This window comes from Agelaius phoeniceus, chromosome 17, assembly GCF_051311805.1.
Source record: "Agelaius phoeniceus isolate bAgePho1 chromosome 17, bAgePho1.hap1, whole genome shotgun sequence".
NCBI lineage: Eukaryota > Metazoa > Chordata > Aves > Passeriformes > Icteridae > Agelaius > Agelaius phoeniceus.
The window spans coordinates 15,369,497-15,392,321 of record NC_135281.1 but is presented as its reverse complement, the minus strand read 5'-3'; the positions used below and the strand labels follow the sequence as shown (position 1 = coordinate 15,392,321).

Sequence of the window (22,825 nt, the reverse complement as noted above, 5' to 3'; positions counted from 1 at the left end):
AATAGTTCAGAAGCCACCAAAGAAACCTTACAAAACGAGCCAAACTTTGCCAGGGCCGATTTTCCCTGCAGAAGCATTTAAGACTGAAATATTCGGCCACTGGCAAAGTACATTTTCACAATGAGGACTGGAAGGGAATAGTGTAAAGACTTGCACGAGGAGGAGCTGTGCCGTGCCCACTCGGCCCCGGCGCTGCTGCGGGAGGGGCGGCGGGCAGGGCTGGATTCCAGCGCTCCCTGCATCCCGCGGCACCGCGATGGAGCAGTGACACCCAGCGAGCGGCTCCTGCCATGGCTGCGGGACTGCGGGACGCGCCTGCCGCGGGGCTTCTGCCGGGGCTCCTCACCGGAGCTCCGCCGGGACAGCAACGCGGCTGCGGGCTGGGGAGAGCGGCCCGGGCCGGGCACACCTGAGAGACCCCGGACCGGGCACAGCTGAGGCACCCGGACCGGGCACACCTGAGAGACCCTGGTCCGGGCACAGCTGAGAGACCCTGGCCCGGGCACACCTGAGAGACCCCGGACCGGGCACACCCGAGAAACCCCGGACCGGGCACACCTGAGAGACCCTGGCCCGGGCACACCTGAGAGACCCCGGACCGGGCACAGCTGAGAGACCCCGGACCGGGCACAGCTGAGAGACCCTGGCCCGGGCACAGCTGAGGCACCCGGACCAGGCACAGCTGAGAGACCCTGGCCCGGGCACACCTGAGAGACCCTGGCCCGGGCACACCTGAGAGACCCCGGACCGGACACACCTGAGAGACCCTGGCCCGGGCACACCTGAGGAACCCGGACCGGGCACACCTGAGAGACCCCGGACCGGACACACCTGAGAGACACCGGACCGGACACACCTGAGGCACCCGGGCCCGTGCATACCTGAGGCACCCGGGCCCGTGCACACCTGAGGGACCCGGGCCCGTGCACACCTGAGGGACCCGGGCCCGTGCTCACCTGAGGGACCCGGGCCCGTACACACCTGAGGGACCCGGGCTCGCGCCCACCTGAGGGGCCCAGACCACGCACAAGTGAGAAACCCCAGACCGCACACACCTGAGGGACCGGGCTCGCGCACAGCTGATGGACCCCAGCCTGCACACACCTGTGTAACCCCCGTCCGCACACACCTGATGGACCCGGGACCGCACGCACCTGAGGGACCCGGGGCAGCGCACACCTGAGGGGCCCGGGCTCGCGCACATCTGATGTACCCTGGCTCGCGCACACCTGTGTAACCCCCGTCCGCACACACCTTATGGACCCCAGCACGCACACACCTGTGTAACCCCCAGTCCTCACACACACTTGAGGGCCCCCTCCAGCTCTCACACACACCTGAGGCCCCCCCCCAGCTCTCACACACCTGAGGTACCACGGGACTGACGCGGGTCGCTGATCCCCGGCCCGGCATTGAGTCCCAGCCCGGTCTCTGGTGTCGCATCTCCTTGTCGTCACTCTCATCTCTGCTCACCTGCCCCCTGGCAGGTCTGTCCCAGCGGAATGCCTCTGCCCGGCTGTCCCCGCTGCCGTGTGACACTGCCCGGCTGTCCCCGCTGTCCCCTCTGTCCCGCTGTCCCCGCTGCCCGGCTCCTGTCCCGCTCCCCACGCGGACACTGAGGCCACACGGGCCCGTCACAGCTGCTGCCGCTCCCACCCTGATCAGGCAGCAAAGGGCGCAGCTGACCAGGCTGACCAACCCTGAACATCCCAGTGTCCCCTCCAGGACTGGGTACCTGAACCTTGCGGGCACAAGGTGCCAAGGAGATAAAGCTTTCATGCTGGAGCATATCCACAAAGCTGGGGAAGGGTCTGGAGTGTCCTGTGAGGGGACGGAGGGAGCTGGGAAGGGGCTGAACCTGGAGCAAAGGAGGCTCAGGGGGAATTTCTGGCTCTGCACAGCTCCTGCCAGGAGGGGACAGCCCCACATCGGGCTCTGCTCCAGGGAACAGGGACAGGAGGAGAGGGAACGGCCTCAGGCTGGGCTAGGGCAGCTCAGGGTGGGCACAGCAGGAATTTCCCCATGGAAAGGGGGCTCAGGAACTGGAACTGCCCAGGGAGGGCTGGGGTGCCCATCCCTGGAGGTGTCCAGGGAATTCCTGGAGGTGGCACTCAGAGCTCTTGGCTGGGGACAAGGTAGGGATGGGCACAGCTTACATTTGATGGTCTTGGAGGGATTTTCCAACCCAAATGATTCTAGGATTTGGCATAAATTGGTATCTGCATATTGTGAGGGTCTCATTTTTCTAGCCCTGGATATTGTTGCATGTAAAACGAAAGCCAGAATTCTGTAGCACATCCATCAATTTTCTGTGCTTCACCAAAGCAAGAGTCACAATGTGTGCCACTCTGCAAATTGCTTCTTACTTCTTTTATATGGGCATATACAGATAAAAGCAAATATTTATGAAGTAGTCTATCCGCTCAAAAATTTCCAGTTATTTAGTAAAATAATTTCTTGAACCAGACTGACACATTTAAAATGTTACTTGTCACACATCCTGCCATTGTGATGGACACAGATTTATGAAGAAATGTAAGATACACTGATTTTCTAGTTTACTCTGTGAAATCTTCAACCAAATATCAATTTGTTTGGGATATATGACTTGGAGTATCTATGTCTGTATGGTTGGAATACCTGGATTTCAAATTCAGCACTGTGGATGAGGGCTTTCTGAGAAGTGTAGGCTACAACTGCATTTGGAAATGAATGGCCTTATGGAAAAGCTGAGGTAGACTGACAGGTTTGCCTCCTCGGACAGGACTGTAACACCTGGGTAGCAATGACCATTTCGGAGCAGGAATGCAAGCGCCGAGAACAGATGATCCAATACCATGCGGAGCTTGTCGATTTCCTTACATCAAAGGGTATGGGGAACCTGACACGACTGATTTCATTCTGCAGGCCGTGTAAGAGCGGAAAGCCTCTCCATCTTCTCTGTCTGCAGCAAGAGAGCATGGATGTCCTGCCGGCGGCTGAGCGAGCCGCGGACCCGCATCCCAGCCCTGCGCGCTGCCGGACTCGGCCCTGCGGCCCCTCGGCCGGTGCCCTCGGTGCCCGTCCCGCTCCGCCCCGCCCGCAGGAGCACGCCAGGCCCGCGGGCCGCGCTGCGGCGGCAGCACATGAATGACCCGAGCCGACCCGAGCCGCTCCTGGCGGCCGGGACAGCCCGGCCCGGGGGCAGAATGGCCCCGCTCCGCCGCGTCCTCGCCATCGCCGCCGCCCTGCGGCCCCTCCGCCGGGCCGGGGCCGCCGTTCCCGGGGCCGGCCCGGGGCCGCGGGGGCTGAGGGGCCCCCCGGGCCCGCCCCGCTCGCAGCCGGCGGCGGCCGCGGGCTCTCGGGCTCGGCGGCGGCCCGGGCGGAGCGCGCTGCCCCCGGCGCGGCCCCCGCAGCCCCCCGGGCCTCGGGGCGGGCCCGGCCCCGCTCCCGCCGCCCCGGACGTCGCGTCGCCGGGGCGGGTGCGCAGTTCCGGCGGCAGCGGGAGGGCGGGGGCCGGGCAGAGCCGCCGCGGCCTCGGCAGCAGCTGCAGCCGGAGCGGCGCGGGGGGCCAGGCCCCCGCCATGGAGATCGAGAAGGAGTTCCAGCGGCTGGACCAGGCCGCCAGCTGGCCCGCCATCTACCAGGTGAGGGGCGGCGCCCGCCGGCTCTGCCCGGCCCGGCCCGGCCGGCAGCGCTCCCTCCGTCCCTCCATCCCGCTGCCCGCGATGCCGCCGCCGCTGCCCCGGCCCCGAGGCCAGCCCTGCCCTGCCCTGCCCTGCCCGGGCACCGCCGCCCCCGCTCCCCGCTCGTTCCCGCTTCAGGGGGCGCCGGGAGCTGCCCCGCTCCCCGGGCGGGTCCCGGCGGGGCAGCCCCGCTCGGCGCTGCCCGCCCGGAGCCGGAGCAGCTGCCGCGGGCACATCCTCAGCCCTGAGCCCCGCGGGGACATCGGCCCGCAGCGCTGCTCCAGCTGCCCCTCCCGAGCCGGGGCAGCCGATCCGCCGGATTTGTCTTTGGGTTAGAACGGAGGAGCCGCGAAGGGGGCATCAAATGCGTTTGGCTTTTCAGTCACCTTAATCATAGAACAGAGCCTGAAGCAGCGTATTAGCAATACTTGTGCAGCTAGCTGGTACTGGGTTTTTATTGTGTCGTTTACTGCATTTAGATTTTTTTTTGGTGATATTTAAAACAACCCTGTTGCAAACGTGAATGCTTGCAACAGTATTTGCCTTCTGGATCCAGCTTCACGTACAAGCCATAGAAGTTAGTGCTTTTATCTTTAAAAGTTCTTCACACCTTTATCTGAAATGAAGTTTAAGAGAAGCTGAAATACATGAATGACTGGGCGGATGTGTTCAGTCAGATCAGGCAGCGTTGCTGTAACATCCATTTGAATGTTTAAGCTGGTATATTGCATAAATGAATGAGTCGAAGTTCACGTTTGCAGCACAGACGTTGAGCTTCGCTTCTTTCAGTGTGAATTTCTCTGGCAATAGACCACTGAGAGAAGGAGGTGTGTAAAAATGAAATAAATGGACTTCAGTTTCAGAATCGCAGCAGGCAAGTTTTAACATCAGTAGCTTGCAGGGTGAACATCTCCAGTTGTCTGGCATTTAGAGAATAAGCATGACATGTTGAGCCTGCTTTTCGGAAGGTCCATCTCCTACGTTTCCCTTCCCTGCCGAGTGTCAGTGCATGCTGACTGTATCAGTTGAAAGTCATGTGGATATATGACGTTATGTTTTTGCTGAACTGTTCTGGATGATTTGGTGTGTTGCAGGCTTAGTGCTCAGGAAATGATTTTGAGTAATAGAGCTTTGTAATTGAAGTGGTACATTTCTACAGGTACAATTTAATTACAGAAGTGAAATATCTAAGTAGAATTAGAGAATGGCCCATTTTCAATGAGGGATCAGCATTCAGTGATATTTTAGTCCTGCTCTCTTTGAATGATATGACTCAGTGGCCTGCTCAAACTGTGGCACAGCATGAGCTTTGATTGAGGACTAAAATTCAATTTAAAAAAGGACTGAAGTGATTCTTTGATTTGCATCCAACTATTGACAAGCACAGGGGGTGGGTTTTTTACTTGGTTTTTCCCCCTGATTGATTAGTAAATATGTGCATCTATGTCATGAGATTCCGTTTCTCAACTGCATCCTGCTTTTAAATAAGCTGTTGAAAATGGCATCTTGGCAGGTCATGTTCATCTGGAAGAACAAGGTACTTCTCTATAAGCTGTGCTTTTGGTGTCTGAGCTGTGACATTAACAAAGCAGTTTTCCCTCAACGCTGGTTTTTGCTGAAGAATGCAGTAAGTAGAGCAGTGCATGTGGTTGGTGCAGAAAAACATCTTCCCCCAGGGTAATTGTGCCTCGGCTCCTGGTACCTCAGTGTTATGAGTGTAACTGCAGAAATGCAGAAATGTTCACCAGTGCTGCAGGTGAAGCATCCTGCAGCTGGCCCGTGTTCCTTGTCCCAGTCTGTTATCTCGAGATGCAGCCCAGCATCTCCAGGAGGAACCAGCAGCAGACAGGGAGGAGTGGCCACGGGAGATGTGTCTGGGTTCACATGACTTGCAAGGGTTAAAATTGTCCATGCTGCTTTTTTTTGGACAAGCGGAAGCCGTGTTCAGCTATGATAGTACAGCTGTGAAAGAATAGAATTTAGATTACCTTCTTTTTTCAGCAGAAGTGATCACAGGATGGGGACACAAACATTTCAAAATGCAGACCTTGTTCAGGTGATTTTGTGATGATCGTGTCTTGGGCACTGCACAATATGGAACCATTCTCTGTACTGCTGGTCAGAACAGGGTGAGCAGTGATGAACTTCTTTGTGTTTTCTTGCTCTGGGGTTTCACTGAATGTTTATTTGGTTTTTAATACCTATTTCTATCCCTTACTTTCCTCTAGATTTACTTGTTACAAGAACTGTGAGCCATGAGATCCTGTGGAGGCTGTTCAGGGACCCAAGTGAGAAAAATAATTGCTAGGTTCTGGCTGTTGCTTGTATTTTAGAGAAACATAAGCATAAGAAAGGCACATTCAAATTAAAATCCTCTTCCATGAAACAGTGAGTTAGAGGAATGTGAGCTTTACCATGTGTGCTAACTGTGGTAAAGGTGTGCAACAGAAAACAAATGCTTAAGGGTAAGTGAATGATATGCACCCTGCAGAAATATCATTAGAAGTATCTGTTGGAACGGGAGGCATTCACTGTGGAGATGTCACAACAAAAACCCATACCCCAAAGCTAAGGAAAGCACAGTTTGGGCTTTTAAAGCAGGAAAGAAAAGTAAATATTTGTCCAGAATATCAAAACAACACTGGGTTGTCATTTGCTCACAGTGAGTGCAGTATCAGATTTTCATAGTAATTTTACATGCAGAAGTCTTTCAGAACTTTAGGAGGTATTTCAGTTTCTAACTTCTTACACAGGGTGATAGAATGAGATATTATCTTAAAAACACATCCCTCAAGTACAGGTAGAGTTGCTTCTTGTGTTTATATAAACCAGATATGTTGACTTTAGCATGTTGGCCAATGATATTAACATGGATGTGCTTCTCAGGAGCAGTAAAAATACCTCTGAATTATTTACTGATGTACCATTCAACTGGGGATTCCATTCACTATGGATGGAGGCAGAGCTGTCATTTGGGGACAGCTCATGCAGAGTTTTCCATGTGAAGGTAGCAAAATGAAACTAAAATGAGCATTATTTTCTAGATTTTATAGTTAGTGGAATTTATAATAAGAACTGGATACAGTTGAGATTTTCCAGCATGTTTGGAAGTGAGTACCCTGAAAACAGAACTACCTATCTCTGGAAAGCTGAAGTATAGTTGGAGTTGGGTTTGAGGCCTGTAAATAACTGTTCTCGGTTTCTTTATTAATTTTTGAGGGTCTTTTAACCAAATATTAACTTGAACATTAGTTTTTTAAACCTCTCTAAACTAAACTAAAATACTACAAATTATGAAAATTAATGAACTTCATTCAGATTGTGGGAGGAAGATAGAAAGATATAATGGACATTTTGGATATCCCTATGTCAAGACAGAAAAGGCATGGGAAGTTTTTTAGGTATTCACTGTCTCTGGAAAAATATTTGTAGAATAGTTTCTTATGTAGGTGGATTTTGATGCTGAAAGTAAACTGTGAAATGGTTGACCCTGAAGAATTGTAACAGTGTGGCTGTGTTGTGTATTTAAAGTCAGTGGACAGGAAGCTCTACAAGGGTTGTTGGTTTATAAGCTGCAGCAGGAGTGCAGGCTGCAGTCTGAAAGCAGTTGGGTTACTCCTTTGCTTGGGTGCTAAGCAGCAGATAAATTGTGGCATGAACATGACTTCTCATAAATGCATCTTTGTGCTTTATTCTGCCAGTTGTAGCTGCAGGTCTCTGCATGCAGTGCCTTGCCACTGCTTAATTCGTGCTCTGTTGATTCATTTGAGGCTCAGCATAATTGGCTCTGGTTGTGGAAAGCTGGTTTTAGACTCAGGGTTGTAGGGAGTCTCTGTTCCTTCAAGAGCTGAAGATATTCCATGTTTTCCTGTGCTGTACACTGATCTTCCTGCACGTGGGCAGGGTTGGTGATGTGTGGCTCACAAAGTCAGGATCCCACCCTCCCGAAGAGCAGAGCTGCTGTTCAGCTGCAGGTGATGGCACCTCTGTGCCCCGGGGCTGGCTCAGGGCACTCTGTGGCCTGGGTTAGATTTTACTGCTGCCTCTTTCAGAGCAGCACCAGTCGTGTCTGCTGCTGGCAGATTTGAGATTGGGTAATATATAAAACATATATATATGTTTTATATATTACCCAATATATATAAAGCCACTTACTGAGCCACTTACTCTTCCTTTTTCTACAGAGTTTAAAATCTAAATACTTGAACCCAGAGCTTCAGTGATAGTCTTGCTGGAAGCAGAGCATGGAAAAATGGAGCCTGTTGTGGTTATCATTTGCTAAAAATTTAGAAATGATACAATGTACACACAGTGCTTGCCTGCTTCTGAACATTTTTTGTAGGGTTTTATGGTGTTGGTGTGTTCTTGCACATGGTACTATTGCCTCCTCTGTGTGCTGGAAGCACAGATGTATGGAAGACAACTGTTAAGGAGAAAGCAGTGTTGGCCACATGCCAAATGATGGTAAATTTCAAATAGAAATAGCCCTTGCAAGCAGAGAATAAAATGTGGTAGTGGTAGACCAAATATTTTTCAAACTAAAATAACTTTCTAAATGTGCTGGGTAGGTTTGAAATAACAGTTCATCCTATAGTTAACTAAACATTAAAATTAAATGTTTCCCTTCCTAATACTTGCTTTGCAAATGGACTTTATCCAAAGGTTCTCTTTAGTTGAGTCTTCAAAAGATGTGGCTTCCACTGAAATACCACTGCTACTTTCTTGTAGACATGAGAATTACCAGGTTTTAGATCAGTGTCACTTGCATGACCTAAGTATCTGTTTGGGCTGTGAATTTGGCCTCATTAAATACCTGAGGATACTCAGTGCTTCCTTACCCAGTGACTGCTTCTCTGCAGTGCTCACAATGAACACAGACTTGGTCAGATCCCTGAGCTGGGCTGTTTGCAGTGCTTACCACTGAGGTTTTCTGGGGTTTTTTTAGTCATTGGTCAGCTTGTTTCATGTTGATTTGCAGAGAGGTGGTTTTTCCTCCCTGGTGCCAGGAGACATGCCCTTGCTGGTTTGACTGGGAGAGGCACTTTGATAGAGCATCCAAATGCCTCTGTGTGTTCACTTTGTAGATCCTGTAGTACAAATGCCAGTTCATTTTCTACCATGCTCTGTGAATTCAGATGTGCTTTTTCTCTCACCCACGCAGAATAGAGCTAAGATTCAACAGCTTGCCTGTCATATTATACCAAGAAAAACTGGTAAAAGCGATTCTTGGAAATGCATGTGATTCTGCTAATAATGATAGCTGATCTACTTTCAAACTGGGTTGCATTTTCTGCATTTAACAAAGCAGGTTCATAGAACAGTAGAAAAATTTACATCCTGGTTCGGAAGGAAAATGAGCAGGCATAATATGAAACTTTTTGAAATCTTTTTCTATTTTTTCTTACTTTTAATTCTGTACACTTTCCATGTGAACAGTTATCTCAGCTCTTGGTCGTTGTGGATGCTTTAGGAACTTGTAGTTTAAGGGGTCAAATGTCACCTTCAGCACTGAGGGTGAAGAGATCAGTGATGAAGATTTACCTGTTTCACTAATGATGAAGAGATCATTTAATCAGATTTACATTGTTCTGTGCAGACTTTTTCTTTTCCTTAGAAGGTTAAAACAGTTTCTACATCAATAGAAATAGAAAATAAAGCAAGAATACAGCAGATTTGGCATTCTGCCAGTGTAGGCAGTTACAGAAAAACTTCTGTGGAGTACAGGGGTGAGTGTGGGGCTGGGCAGACCTCACTGCAGGCAGGGGAAACCTTCCCCTCTGGGCTGACAGCTCTCTGTACTTCATGGACTAAAATAATCACTAGTTCAAAATGCTGCTACACAGTACTGAACCTAAAGCAGCTATTACATTTGTGATCTGTCAGGTGCTTTTGCTTGTATCTGAAGTTCCCAGAATTTTATGCTGCTCCTGTCAAGTACTTGATTCGTCAAGTACTTGATGCTGAGAGCCATCCTACAAAAGCCACTCTGTTTCTCAGATTCTTTATATTTATATGGAACAAGTGCTCTACAGATAAAGAGGAATGTTCTCATAACCTTCTTCCCCTGTGCACAGTTCAGTGAGAATTGCTTGTTTATACCATTCCTGATCCCACAGTAACAGGTTACAGTAACATAAACAGCCTGACCTTTTAATGCGATGGCAGGAAGTAAAATGTGAAATCTATTTTAAAAATGCATCTTTGACTAAGGAAGAGTATACTTCCTTTTTCTGACAGGAAAAATAACCCATGCTCGTTCAGAAGATCTCAATTCCATTTTACTGTGTGTGGCCTATTTTTTCCAGTCTTCTGTACAGTCATTGCAGCTGCTGGAAGTAGGACTAAACCTCTGCCATCCTCACGTGGAATTGTATCTCCTTTGTTAACATTTGCACAGCCATCAGTGACTAAAGATGGGGGCTACAGGAAAAACATAACTCTGACACAAGCAAGAGGTTTTAGTAAGAGGAACTTCTTTTGGAAAGAAGGAAAGGGTGGGTCATGGGAGCAAGAACTGGAAAAATACTACATAGCTTCTTCACCAGCTGAAATACATATTGACACATTTGACAGAATTTCCCCATATTTCCAGAAGTGGAAGAGATATGGGGAATTCTCTACCCAGTAAAGGAGTGGGGGTGGACAGCTACCCAGCTCTGGAAAATGGTTTTGTTTTCTTCCTTAAGAGTTTAATTAAATTAGAAATCAACAGTCACTTCTTTCTTAAGCTTCTGCCAGTGGAGGATTTTCACAGTAAATCGCAATTGCTACCTAGAACTTCGTGGTCTGTGGGGTGTCATGAACAAGAATCATGTTTCAGCCTGTACTTTTTTCATTCCCAGTATTGAAACCTTCTCAGAACTGGCCTCAGGTGTTTGATGAGCAGAGCAGATCTGCCCTGGTGCTGTTTCCTAGGCAGTGTGTGCAGCACAGTGTGTGTTGGGAAGCAAGAAACCCCTGCCTCTGATCCCTGCCCGTCCCCTGAGCTGGGGTGGCATCAGCAGGGCACTAAAGTGGCAGGGCTGGGGTTGGAGTGAGCACTGGGGCAGTGCTCTTTGGCACTGAGCAGCCTTACCTGCCTGGCTCATTAATGATTTCCCTTAGGGAATCATTGCCTTCTGCTCTCCAGCAATCCCTGATGACTGACACACCTCCTGAGAGATAAACCAGGGCAGCCTGTGGCACCTGGCTCCTGTTGGCACAGCAGGGCACGGCACCTCGGGCTGGGCAGTGCTGCCTGGGGAGAGGGAAGCTCTGATCACTCGGGGGTGAAGCCCACAGTGCTCAGCCCTTCTCTGGAGCGGGGCTCAGGGACGGGGCTGTTTTCAGGGACCCTCAGCTCCTGCGGCTTCTTTGCCCTGTGGCCATCAGACTGACCTGGTGCTCAGCAGAGGCAAAAGATTGGAACAGGAGGTTGAAAATATGTGAAATCTTTAGAGCTGCTGAGTTGCTGGATTTATTAGCCCACGTGAGAGCATTAGTAGAGAGGTCTAATCTTACCAGTCTTTTTAGAGCCTGTCAGGAAGCAGACGGAGCAGAAAGGTTTCATGGAAACTACTGACTTACGTCTTATCTGTCATTGATTTTGTCTTTTAATTTGTGTAAAGCTGACCATCAGGGGCCTCCACTGGGAGCCAAGCCCGTCAGACAAGGCTTTGCTTGGTCACCACACAGTCCAGTGCACAGGATACTCCTCTGTGACTGACTGGCTACAGCAGGAAATGCCTTGTGTGCTGCTCTGCCTGCTGAGTTCTCTACCACATGGAATTTGGGGTGGTAAAACTGTTATGTGCTTATTATCTTGTAAGAATAGCTAAATAAGTTAATATTACTTCCCAGTTAGGAACAAGCATTCAAACATTTATTGCTTTCATGTAATAACATCTACATCTTTTGGGTTTTCTTGTTCCAAAGTCTTTGCTAAAAATGTGTTCTGCATATTAAACTCTCTTTCTACAGGCAAAATTGTCTTGAAATACTTACAGAAGAATAATATAATCTAGAAATGCTTTGCTGTCAGCAGTGTTGATATTAAAGGAGGCATTTGTGTGTGATTCTGATTGTTGATAACCTTTATTTGTGGATTAGTGCTCAGAAGCCTTTGGTGTGGCTGTCTTTTGGAAGTGGGGAGTAGAAAAGGTTGTGATAGATGTGAAGGGTTTATTTAAAGATATTTACTGCATTTTTCATATTATTTTTTTCTGTAAGTGTTCCAGATCTGTTCTACAGTTGCAAATGAGGATTTGAGGCAGACATCAAGTGATAAAGCACGTTTAGTCACAGCTGATAACTGGCTGCGGCTGGCAGGAAGTGGAGCGCGATGAGCAAGAGTCTGGTGGAGCCTGGGGTGTGGTGGGCTCGGTGCAGCCCTGCCTGGGCTGCCAAGGAGGGCTGGAAGCAATGGGACTCATGTGTTTCCAGAGAGACACTGCCACTACAAGAGGTAGTAGAAGCTGTGAGAGTTGCTTGGCTGTGCTAAATCAGCTGGTTTAGTTCTCAGAATTAATTCTCTTTAAGTAGCAGGATGAGTAGATGTATGAAGTGGCAGAAGTGTTTATCTCATCTGATGCACACAACTGACTCTCACTGCAGTCTGTTTCATTAGCATGGGGAGCATTCACCCGTCCTTTGAAGGCCTGGCTTGTCAAGTTTTGCAATCTTTTTCAGGTGCTGGAGTGCAGAGTGTGAATCTGTCCTGCATTAGGAGGTCTGTGAGCATTTATCTTGATTATGTGATGTCCCTGTTTAACACTGACATTTATTTTTATAAACTCTCAGTTGCTTTCAGATGAGAAGATGTCCTGTACAGCTGGGCATGAAAGCTCTCTGTCCCTGTAGTGACAGATAAAACATCCTATAATAACACAGGATTGGTTCTGTCAGTGTCTTGAAGCATTGCTTTGCAGCTTGGAGAAATAAAAATACTGAATACATTTTAGCTTGTAAGCTGGCTGGTTTGGGGTGGTGTTTGAGCCCAAACTGTGTTTGGGCCATGGGCTGGGAGCTGAGCAGCTCAGAATGCTGTAAGGTTTAATATTAACCTAGCTTACTTAGATTGCTTTCCTAAACAGAAATTAGACAGTCATGTGGAAAAGCAGGAGTATCCTAATTCTGCTTTATCTAACATCTGTTTTCAGCAGTACTGTTTGTTCTCAGCAGGTTTTTGTGTGCATTGCAGTAGCTTGGCAACCTGTAGGTTGCACCATTCAGTGAATTCAGTATGGTTTTAATCATCACTACGATTTTCCTTTCCAAATTTGAATATTCTAAGTACAGTGGAGTGGGCATCTGTAATTATAACTGCAACCCCACGTTAAATAGATCCTAGCTGAAAGAAGCTGTTCATTCAAATTTGTAATCCAGCAAGTTCCTTCGATTGCTGTCTGAAAGTCTTTCTTAAGAAAAGATACTTTAAAACTTCTTTCTGGAAATGGTAGTTAAGCAGTTACAGCTACTTTAGGTTCCCAAAGAGGGATTTGGGCAGTGTGCTGAGCACCAAAGCTGCTGGAAGCAGGGCGGGTTGCTGGTTCTGCTGTAGGAGCAAAGCTCGAGTTTGACCTTTCCCTGCATGCAGAGGCATGAACCTGCATTGTGCAATCCTGGTAATTGTACATTCTCTTTAAACTCATGGAATCTTGTTAGGTTGGAAATGATAAAAAGCTTTTAGTAACAGTGTAGTGAGCATGCTTTGGCAGAATGATTCTCTAGTTCCATTGCCTGTCTACTTACTAATGGCCAATGGTGAAACATTCTTGTGCCATAGATTAGAACTTGCTGGAGTTTGGTCTTATACCCTTGATTGTAGGGAACAGATAGAATGCAGACCCACTTACATTAGGGAGCTGGTGCCTTTGTAATATATGCTTCATCATTTTGAATGCATGGGCCTCCTTGATACTAAATAAATTCAGTTTTCCCCCTCGTACACCTGACTTAAAGTCTGCCTCTCAGGAGTAAAGCAAGGCATGGTAATGAAGGAAATCAAGGAAATCAAGGAAATGAAGTTTGCCACTGAAGAAGATGTAGATAATGATATTTTTTAATAGGTAAAGCAGAGTTCACAATTTCCTATATAACAATTCCTTCACTCCCTTTCTGGTGTGTTTTAGTACTTCCTCCACATACGACCTTATATCTTGGAGAATTTTTATGGAATTAGTAGAAAGTTGGAAATATGGCTGTTGCTTGTCCCACAGCATTCTAAATAGAAAAATAACACTGACATGATCTGAATATGTGCCCCACTGTAGTAATGCTGTGACTATTTCATTAACCTGTGCATATACATTAGAAAGTCCAGTTTAGCTTTTAGATTCACATTGCAGTGCCCAGTGTGAATGAAATTATTTATGCAGAGGAACACCCCTTAGCCATGAGGGAGGAGAAATGTGCTTCACATTCTGACTTTGCTTTGTGTTTCAAAATAGTGAACAGTTTACTTGTGTTAGAGCCAAGACCTTTCTTTCTCATCTGAAGCAGCTGGGAACTGGAGCTTTCTTTGGCTTTCAAGGCAGGCTCTTCTGAATGCTCCAGGTGCAGGGGAGTTGGCCTTTACCTTATCAAATGAGAATATTTGCCTTTATAAATTAAACAGAAAGAGTAGTGGGAAGTCTCTCAAGTCCGGATATTCTGTTGCATCTGGTGTGGTAGCAGCATTGTGCTGTGAAGGCTAATTTGGTAGGTTTTGGAGAGGGGAAAAATCTTTGGGGCTCTTACAATACGCAAACTAATTACAGGTTACAGTGAGCACAGCCGTTTCTGGCCAAGCTGACTAAGCTAGGAATTCAAATTACTATTTTTAGCCATCTTACAAGGTCTCTAGTTTTCAATGATACCCATGTTATTACTTCTAAAAATTATATTGTTGTGTGTTTATCACCCTGACAATAAGCATTTTTAGTGAAACCAGTCCCTTACTTTTAAAATCGAACAAACTGTTTGCAGTTCTGTGAGATTTTGTGAAGATAGCTTCAAAACCACATTCTGAACTAGTTTCTTTTTTTCTAATAAGCTTTGTTTGGAACTTTCTGCAAAGATTACTGGATGAGAAAAAGCATTCCTCAAAATCTGAGTGTACTGAATAGACCTACTTCATGCATAAATTTATTCCTTTTAAAAAAAAATCAGTCTAATTTTAACATAGCATATGGCGAGCTGGTGTCTAAAACTGCTTCAACTGGCTGTTCTTTCTAAATGCATATATAGCTCATTTAACTCCAGATAAGTATTAAAGAAAAACCATTGTAATTCGTATTTTCTTCTGTGAACACTAGCTTGCTTATTCTATCCTATAAATTACAATAGATAAAATCTGAGTTTAGTTTTAGTCAGTGTTAGGGGTAGAAAATGAGGCTTACAAATTTACTCTGTTTTCACAAAATCCTGTTTCCATGATGGTAAGAGACTTTCAAACCAACTCAAACCAAGAAAATAAAAATGAGGCAAACTCCAGAAGTTCTGATTCCTAGGTAAGAATCATTTTGTTTCTGGCTTTGTGTCATCGTGGAAAATAGAGAAATACACCACTGAGAGTAAATCTAGAAGTGCTTTTGTATTTCCGAGGAGTTTCTCACCAGGACTGCAAGAGGAATGCAGGATTCCCTGAATGGTGCTCCCTTCCAGGGCCAGTTCTTTTTTCCACAGTGCTCGTGATGGGGTAGGGGAGCTCATCTAAAGCTTTCTTCCCTTGCCTCCAGGAACCAGGCGAGAAAAAGAGCCTACAAAGAGCCTGAACAAATTGCCCAGAGAAATGGCCTCCCTGCTGAAAGGAGAACTCCAGAGTTGTCCAGCACAGCCAAGGGCTGGGCTCCTGAAATGCTCGTGAGACAGTAAGTTAGCAATGAGGAGCTGGAGCATCCCAGCTGGGAGCAAACCCCCTGGGAAAGCACAAGCAGCTCCCTGGGAGCAGCCAAGGGCATTGCCTGTCCTTGCTGGGGCTGGCTTGGGGCACCACTCCTCAGGGAGGACACGAGTGCTGCTTGTAAGAGTGGAGATCAAAACCCCTGCTCTAGAATGAGGTCTCATTCTCATTGAAACTCTGTAATGTTTTAGCAGTCCAAGAAGGCAGAGATGTTTATTTTGGAATGTAATGACAACAACAAACTTGACATTAGGGTATTCAAAGGACAATAGCAGTGATGTGAAAAAATGTGTGGTATTTTGCTTTGTAAACTCTAGAAGTATGTTTTTGTAGCTCTAAGTCTGAGATGAGCAAAGGGTTATGTGTGTGCACATTCTCACAACCAGCCCATGTTTTCCCTTTGCAGCAAATGCTATTGATGTGTTAACAGCATAACAAAAAGGAATTGATGATAAGTCTTGGAGTGTAACAGTCTCCTCTTCCCCTATTACTCACTACGTTGCCTGTGGTTTTGGGAGGTGTTGTTAAGGTGCCAAGTCAAGTTGTTGAATTTGTAAAGAGCTTGATAAGTAAATATGTGAAGTGTGGAGCTCTTTGACAACTCAGATTTTTTGTTTTGAGGCACGTGTGGTTCTGTAAGGCCTCTCTGACACTGGTGAAGGTTTTGCTCTGACTTTGTCTCTGTGTAGACATCTCTTATTCCACCTAGTTTGTAATACTTACTTTGAGCACCCACCAGAATTTCTGAGCCCAGATTATTTCCTGTTTTCAAGTAGTAATGTAAACTTCTTTGGTCTTCATTACTGGTAACCCCTTTAATGTAGTCAGTGGCACCTTTCAGGAGAGGTGCCTGTTTACTTCTGTTGGAGCCCCCCTCACCTCTCTGCGACAGAAACAGTGCTGCAGAATGGGCTGAGAAGTGTCAGAAGCATTGTCCTGTTTTCTAAATCCAGGGTTAGAAATCCTTGGGATCTTATTCAGGGAATCACATGCCTTCCAGGGAATTGTCCTGGTGCTAAATGTATAGGTATAAAACCAAACTGAAAAAAAACCCCAACATCACCACTTCGAGACCATTTAAAAACCTTCTCTTTTTCTGACTTGTTAGGATTGCCTTGAAGATTAGAACTGCAGAACGTCCCAAAGTTTGACAAATAATTATCTCTGCTGGATAAGCAAAAATGATGGATTTAGGAGAGATGATGTCTTTGTAGTAGCTGGAAGTTTTAGGCACACCGCAGGTGCTGCTCAGGCCTTGTGTATTTGTAGGTGCTGTACCTGTCCCTGAGGGAGTCACATTCTTACTCCTGACTAAACTCCCTGGTGCTTCATGGCTGCTCCCTAATTAGCTCCAATTAGGGCCGAAAGGGAAAGCTAACGAGTTGGTGAGGTTGTGTTCCCAGGAAGGTGTGGCTGGTGTTCGGGAGTGCTTTACAAACACTTGTCCCTCTCCTTCAGCTCCTGTCCCAGCACAGGCCTCGGGTTCAGCAGTGGGTGCTGTGCTGGCAGCCCGGGCAGGGACAGGATCGAGTGTCCTGGCAGCTGCAGTGTCTGGGGATCACCTCTGCTGGGAGCCCGGGCTGTGTTCTGCTCCCATGGTTCCTTCCATGACTCCCTGGGAAGGGGCTGTGAGCTCGTATGGGCTGTGTTGTGGGAATGGCCCTGGTGCTGGGCTGCCTCTGGAGCACAGCCCCCTGGAATGCTTCTGCAGCCTGACTTGGGTTTTCTCTGTACCTTTGGTCATGCTGTGCTAGGCAAGTGGCTCTCTCACATATGGTACCTTATGTTGAAAATTATCTCAGCAAGGCTAAGATCACTTGGGAATGGCAAACTGCCCTTTTTTCTTTGGTAGTTCTGGTGTTTTAGCAAATTCTGCAAGTCACAGATGAGCAGATGTCACTACTGGACTTGTCTCGTTATCTGTTCTTGTGACCAGTATTTTTAAGATACCAATTGGTAACCTAGACATGTTAAACTCATGTAATCTCCAAAAGGATTAAAAATAATGCTGTGATACTTCTGCATCTATGTGAGTTTAAACCGCTGATGAGACTACACAAATGTAGCCATTTCTTTTTTGAAAAATCAATCGAGCATTGGCAATCTTATTTTGTTTCTTGAAAATATTTGTCCTGAGTGAAATGACTGCGGTGTTTGTCTGTTAAGCAGCTAAAGTGCTGTGCTGTTTGTTTGGCTTTTAGTCAACACACTTTCCAGGAAAAGGTGAAAGGACACAAACACCACAGACGAGTTTCGGTTGTAGCTCAGTGCATGTGAAGAGCACCTCTTAATCTGAAGTGAAGGCTCTTTTTAAAAACCTTCATTGAGGCTTAGTAAGAAGAGTGGAACTCAGATACCCAGGGCTGGTTGCTTTCAAACTCACTTGTGATATTACTGATGGAGTGCACAGAGCTTGTTCTGTGCCTGTGCTGCTGCTCCCTGCAGTGGGGCTGGCACAGGTCATTAGATGAGTGTGTTAATGATCTTCCCAACTGATTTAGGAGCCTTCACCTGTGACAGTAGATCCAGTCCTAAGCAATGTCCTGGAATCACTTGAGGCAGAAGGTGATAATGCCCTCCTCTGCTGGGACAATACCTGGTTCTGCAGTGGCCTTTCAGATTCCTCCTCAACTGCAGGTAACCCCAGATATCCTGCAAATCTGTATTCTTTCAGTGGGCAGTGTGCCAGCATGCCCAGCTGAATAGAAGAGCAGGATGTGTTCAGAGCCAGGAGTCTTGGAGCAGATACATACACTGGGATCAAAAATGGGAGAAAAGGAAAAAGAATCTCTAAAGATCAGTTCAGCTTTTAACTGGTAAGACCTTGAATGTGTTACCTCGTGAGGAAGCAAGACTTACATTTGATTATCTTATTTACTTATTAATCAAATTAGTTCATTTGTCTTAAGATTACATGGTGGTAATGGATTACACAAGATTTGGGGAATGGTGGTAATGGATTATGCAAGATTTGGGGGAGATAGTACAGTCTTGTTTTCTTAACATTAACTGAGGTTATCAGCACAGTATCTCTGAAAGAGAGTAGAGGGCTCTGAGTGAGTATAGGTAAAAATTCAGTGGTAAATCATTCCATGGTTCCTATTTCATGAAGCCAGAGATCCCCTTGAGAAACTGTAAGCTATCTGCAGTGGGGGCATTTCTTATCCTTTTGTTTCCAATTTGAAACATGCCATTTGCAGCTTGTCTAAATTCTAGGAAATACCTCAGTTATGCAGCACATGGAAAGGTGTGAGAAGTGTTTCTTATCCCTCCCTTAGGTCTAGCATTTGCAGGGTTCATGTCTTTTTTTTTTTCACCTCCAAAGCCTTGGGTTTTGTGTGTGGTTTTTTGTGGTGGTAGCTCTGTAAAAGCTGTAATGCTCTTAGATGGCTTGTGAGATGTCAGAATGAAAATATTAGGTATCTAGGAAAGCAGGACTGTTTATAACCACAGTTGTCAGTCTGTGAAGCCTGGAATGCCCTATGGGCCAGCAATGATACATTTTTAAACTCGTACAAAACCCATACTGCAAACAAATTAAGGTCTGGATTTGCTAGGCAGACTAAATTCCTTTAGGAGTTATGTGGATATCTGGTCTGTGGGATGCACCAGTGTATTTGAGATGAGGTTAAACCAGAACTCTTTATGTAGAGACCCCTAATGTTTGGGCAAATGAAGATGTGGATCTCATTGCAGTGGTTACTTTTCTTACAGAAGAAGAGCAACTGAGTTAGAACCTCTTGACACTTTAATGAGAGTGTGGTTTATTTCCTGGCACTGACTCTGTTTGATGATACAGATAGCAAAGCTCTGCTTTTGCACAGCAGCTGTCAAGAAAAAGCCATTTCACAATCTTAAACGTCTCTATCCTTCCAATAATGTCCAAGATGCACTTCTGGAGCAGATTGAGTATCTGGGAGGAAAAATAGAGATGGATGTGAAGAAGAAGAGGGGAACTTGAGTTGTTTTCTTACGCTGACACTCCATTCAGTTGTTTCCTGTTTTGGCAGTGAGTACATGGCTACAAAACAGCAGAAGTAGAATGTTCCTGCCAGCAGCTCTGAACTTCTTCTGTTATGGGTCATAAATTTCAAGGACAAACTATATTTTGAACTTACTGAAATTTGAGAAGTCTCATGTAATTCTTTAACCTGATACTAGAGTTTAGCTCTTTGATTTCTCTGTCTGTTGCAACACTCATAAGAACCAGAACTGAAAAATCAGTTTTTACCCATTGCAGATGACACCGAGGCAATCTGAGAATCTGAGCAGCTGGGCTGTGCAGTGTTGCTGTGGTTTATTGACAGCAGTGCCTTCCTTCTGGGAACGTGCAAGATAAATGCACTGCTAAAGTGTGGAAGTGGCACAAATCTGTGGCTTTCTCCCTTCTGGAAGTGCTGCCAGGCCCTGAGAGCCACTCAGGTGCAGGTGTTGAAGTGAGCATGTACAGTGTGCAGTTATCTCCCTGATGGAGTGGCTGCAGTGAGGGACTGCAGGGTTTGCTGTCAGGAGCCTCTCAGTGAGGCGTGTTGGAGCTGGTCAGTGCTGAGAGACAGTCTGGAATACCTGCTAGCTGTGATAAATACAGCCCTGGGAAAAATGAGCCCACTTTGCCACGTGTTGAGATGATTTAATGTGGCAGCCATGGCCAGTTTACATTCTCCTGGGGGTTATTTCCGTGCTCCCAGCAGCTGCCTGGAGTCACGAACCCTCTCAGGCCGCGCCGGCTCACGGTGCCCGGGCAGTGCTGAACTAGCAGGGGGCTTTCTAGGAAACCGTGTTGCAAGTGTGGGATTTCTTATTTATTTATTTATTCTAACCTCCTGTAAGAGTGCTGTTGAACTTTAAACAAGCCTGCCCTTTCCTCTCTGTGCTGCTCCGCCTCAGGAAGAAGCTTCACATAGCAGGCAACTGGTTTCTTTTTCTTTTTTTTTTTTTTTGAGGGAGATTAGTAAGCAAATCAACACTACCATATCTTAGTTGAAAGCAAAATTAGGAGGCCAGATAAAATGTTTTTAAAGGGTATTAAAATCCACATTTATTTCACTTAGCTGGCTAAAATTCTGCAGCTGCTTGTTGAGATTTATGTTGTGTGGTGCAGCTGTCTGTTCATTTATCTGATCTTTAGATGACCTTCCTCTTACCTACAAGTTACATCCTCATTTCTTGTTCTTGCCCAAATACCCTTATGTAAAGCTGAATGTAGGATAAGAAATCAAATCTTCCTTGTCAAGGTGGGCTGCCTGAGCAGTTGTGTGCTTTATATCTTCATGAAGTTCTTTTGTTGGGGAGTCAGTTCAGGGCCTCAGGTTGCTCTCTCCCATGCTGGATCTGAAGGCCTTTTCCCATTTGTGTAAAGTAGGAGTTTGTTGTGAATCTCTTGGTACTTGCTGGTTTTCTTGTGCTCTTCTATACAGCTCTTTGCAACCTCATTGGATTGTAGGGGTATTTCCATTCTGAAACCAGCCTGAGTGACATCATGGGGAAAGAGCACCTTCCACTTGACTGTATTGTAACTTTTTACTCTTCCACCTTTTCCAGCAGTATCATGTCATCATTTTCTTCAGTGGCAGCTTTAAGAGGAAACCTGTTTTTTAGCTAAGATTACTTTTTTATATAAGTCTTTATATATAATTTTTGTGAAGTGCTGTCCTTAGTGTGAGTGCCTCAGTAGATGGATTAGGAGCAATTCTGTAGCCCCTGATAAGATCTTGGCATTTGCTGCTTCCCGTAGGAGCAGAACTGCTAAAATGACAGTAAATTGTTATCTCTGAGTCTGATCTGCTCCAGGCTTTATGGTGCAATTAAACAGTGTGATCAAATTGAGCCCTGCTGCAAGGTTTCCTGGGAGTGAGTCTGGTGAAGCTGAGACTGCACCTTTAGTGTCTGTTCTAAACACTGATACACAAATCTACACAGTGTGCTTGAATGGCTGATGGCATGGCCACTCTTCCTGTGGTCTTACAGAATATTTACTTGGGGATTTTGAGGTGCATCTTCTCTTTCTGAATCTCCTGTTGGCATCTGGACAGGATGGGGAAAGTGAAGCCCGATGTGCTGTTGTGCTCGGAGCTCAGGAAGTTCCCTTTTGAAGAGCAGGGCTTCAGCAGACTTCCTCTTTCCACCCCAAAGTATTGGGGAGACAGGGCTTAAAACCAGGAGATGAGTGGCATGAAGTGACTCATGCTCCAAACCCAAAGCATTTGATTTTGGAAAACTGACTTCAGTTCTAGCCCTTCCTCTTCCAAGTTTTATATTGCACGACCTTTTAAATGAAATGTCAAGCTTCCTTTTCGACAGGCAGGATCTCTGCAGTGTGACTGGGTGTGATTCAAGAAGGTGTTTGGTAACTTCATGAATCCCTGCCTTCATCCGCTACCTCCAGTTCTCGTGACATCTCTGCTTCAAGTTCCTCAGAGCAGAATAATTCCCTGCTGTGAATGAGTCTGGTTTCTCCAGGGTGGGGGCCTTGTGGTACTGTTAGAGCGTGTTCTGAGCCTACCCTCACAGCAGTGACCAGGACCAGCAGTGTTTGACAAGGCCCTGACATGGCCACACAGCTCCTGTGGGCACTGGGTTCTTCTCTCCAGCCATGTTCTCTGTTGAAGGCAATTGCATTTCCACTACAGTCAGCTGCATATCCTGGAAGTGACCTTGGATGATAAATTTTCTTTGGTCACTTTAGACGTTCTGGCAACTTCTATATCCAAAAAAGCCCAACCAAAACTCCAAACCGCTTTCCCCCATTGCTGAGGACAGTATGCCCTGTGTGATGTGCAGGCATGCCTGCTCTCCTGGGTTTGCTCTTTTCCTGTGTTCCTCACGCTCAGCAGTGGGGTGCTGGGTGCTGGCTGCCTTTCCTCACCAGGCAGAACTTGCCTGTTGCCATGCTTCCATCCCTCTTTTGTTACCATCCCACCCCCAGCCCGTGGTTTTTCCTGTTTCTTGAAACATGCTCCAGAAATACACTGCTGGTTTTAAATAGTCTGCTGAAGGCACTCGAGTGACTTGTTTCTTTCCATTTTCTCTGTGCCTGTGGGAGTTCAGCATCTCTAGAACTCCATTATTCTCCAAGTACCTTTAGGCACTGTGGCATCTTGAAAAAGATCTGATATTTGCTGGTGAGGTAATAGCCAGCTCTCTATTCCCTGCACAATAAATTGCCACTTTCAGTTCCTGAAATACTGGATGTTGGTGTTGGAATCTGTGGAACTCCTGGGGACTGGCAGTAGTTTGTGTGTGCACATACATGTGGATGCTTCAGTGTAATATTTTTGTATTAGAGTTCCTTTGTATAATT

General features: G+C 46.6%; 1 protein-coding gene across 1 annotated transcript in view; it reads left to right on the top strand.

Moving 5' to 3' along the window:
• Positions 1 to 3,444: 3,444 nt before the first annotated feature.
• The window catches only part of PTPN1 (protein tyrosine phosphatase non-receptor type 1), a 28,549-nt gene continuing 9,168 nt past the window's right edge, over positions 3,445 to 22,825 (top strand). Inside the window, exon 1 of the mRNA XM_054644137.2 lies at positions 3,445 to 3,626. Coding sequence (XP_054500112.1) covers positions 3,564 to 3,626 — 63 coding nt within the window. The 5' untranslated portion in view covers positions 3,445 to 3,563. The remainder of the gene's footprint in view (positions 3,627 to 22,825) is intronic.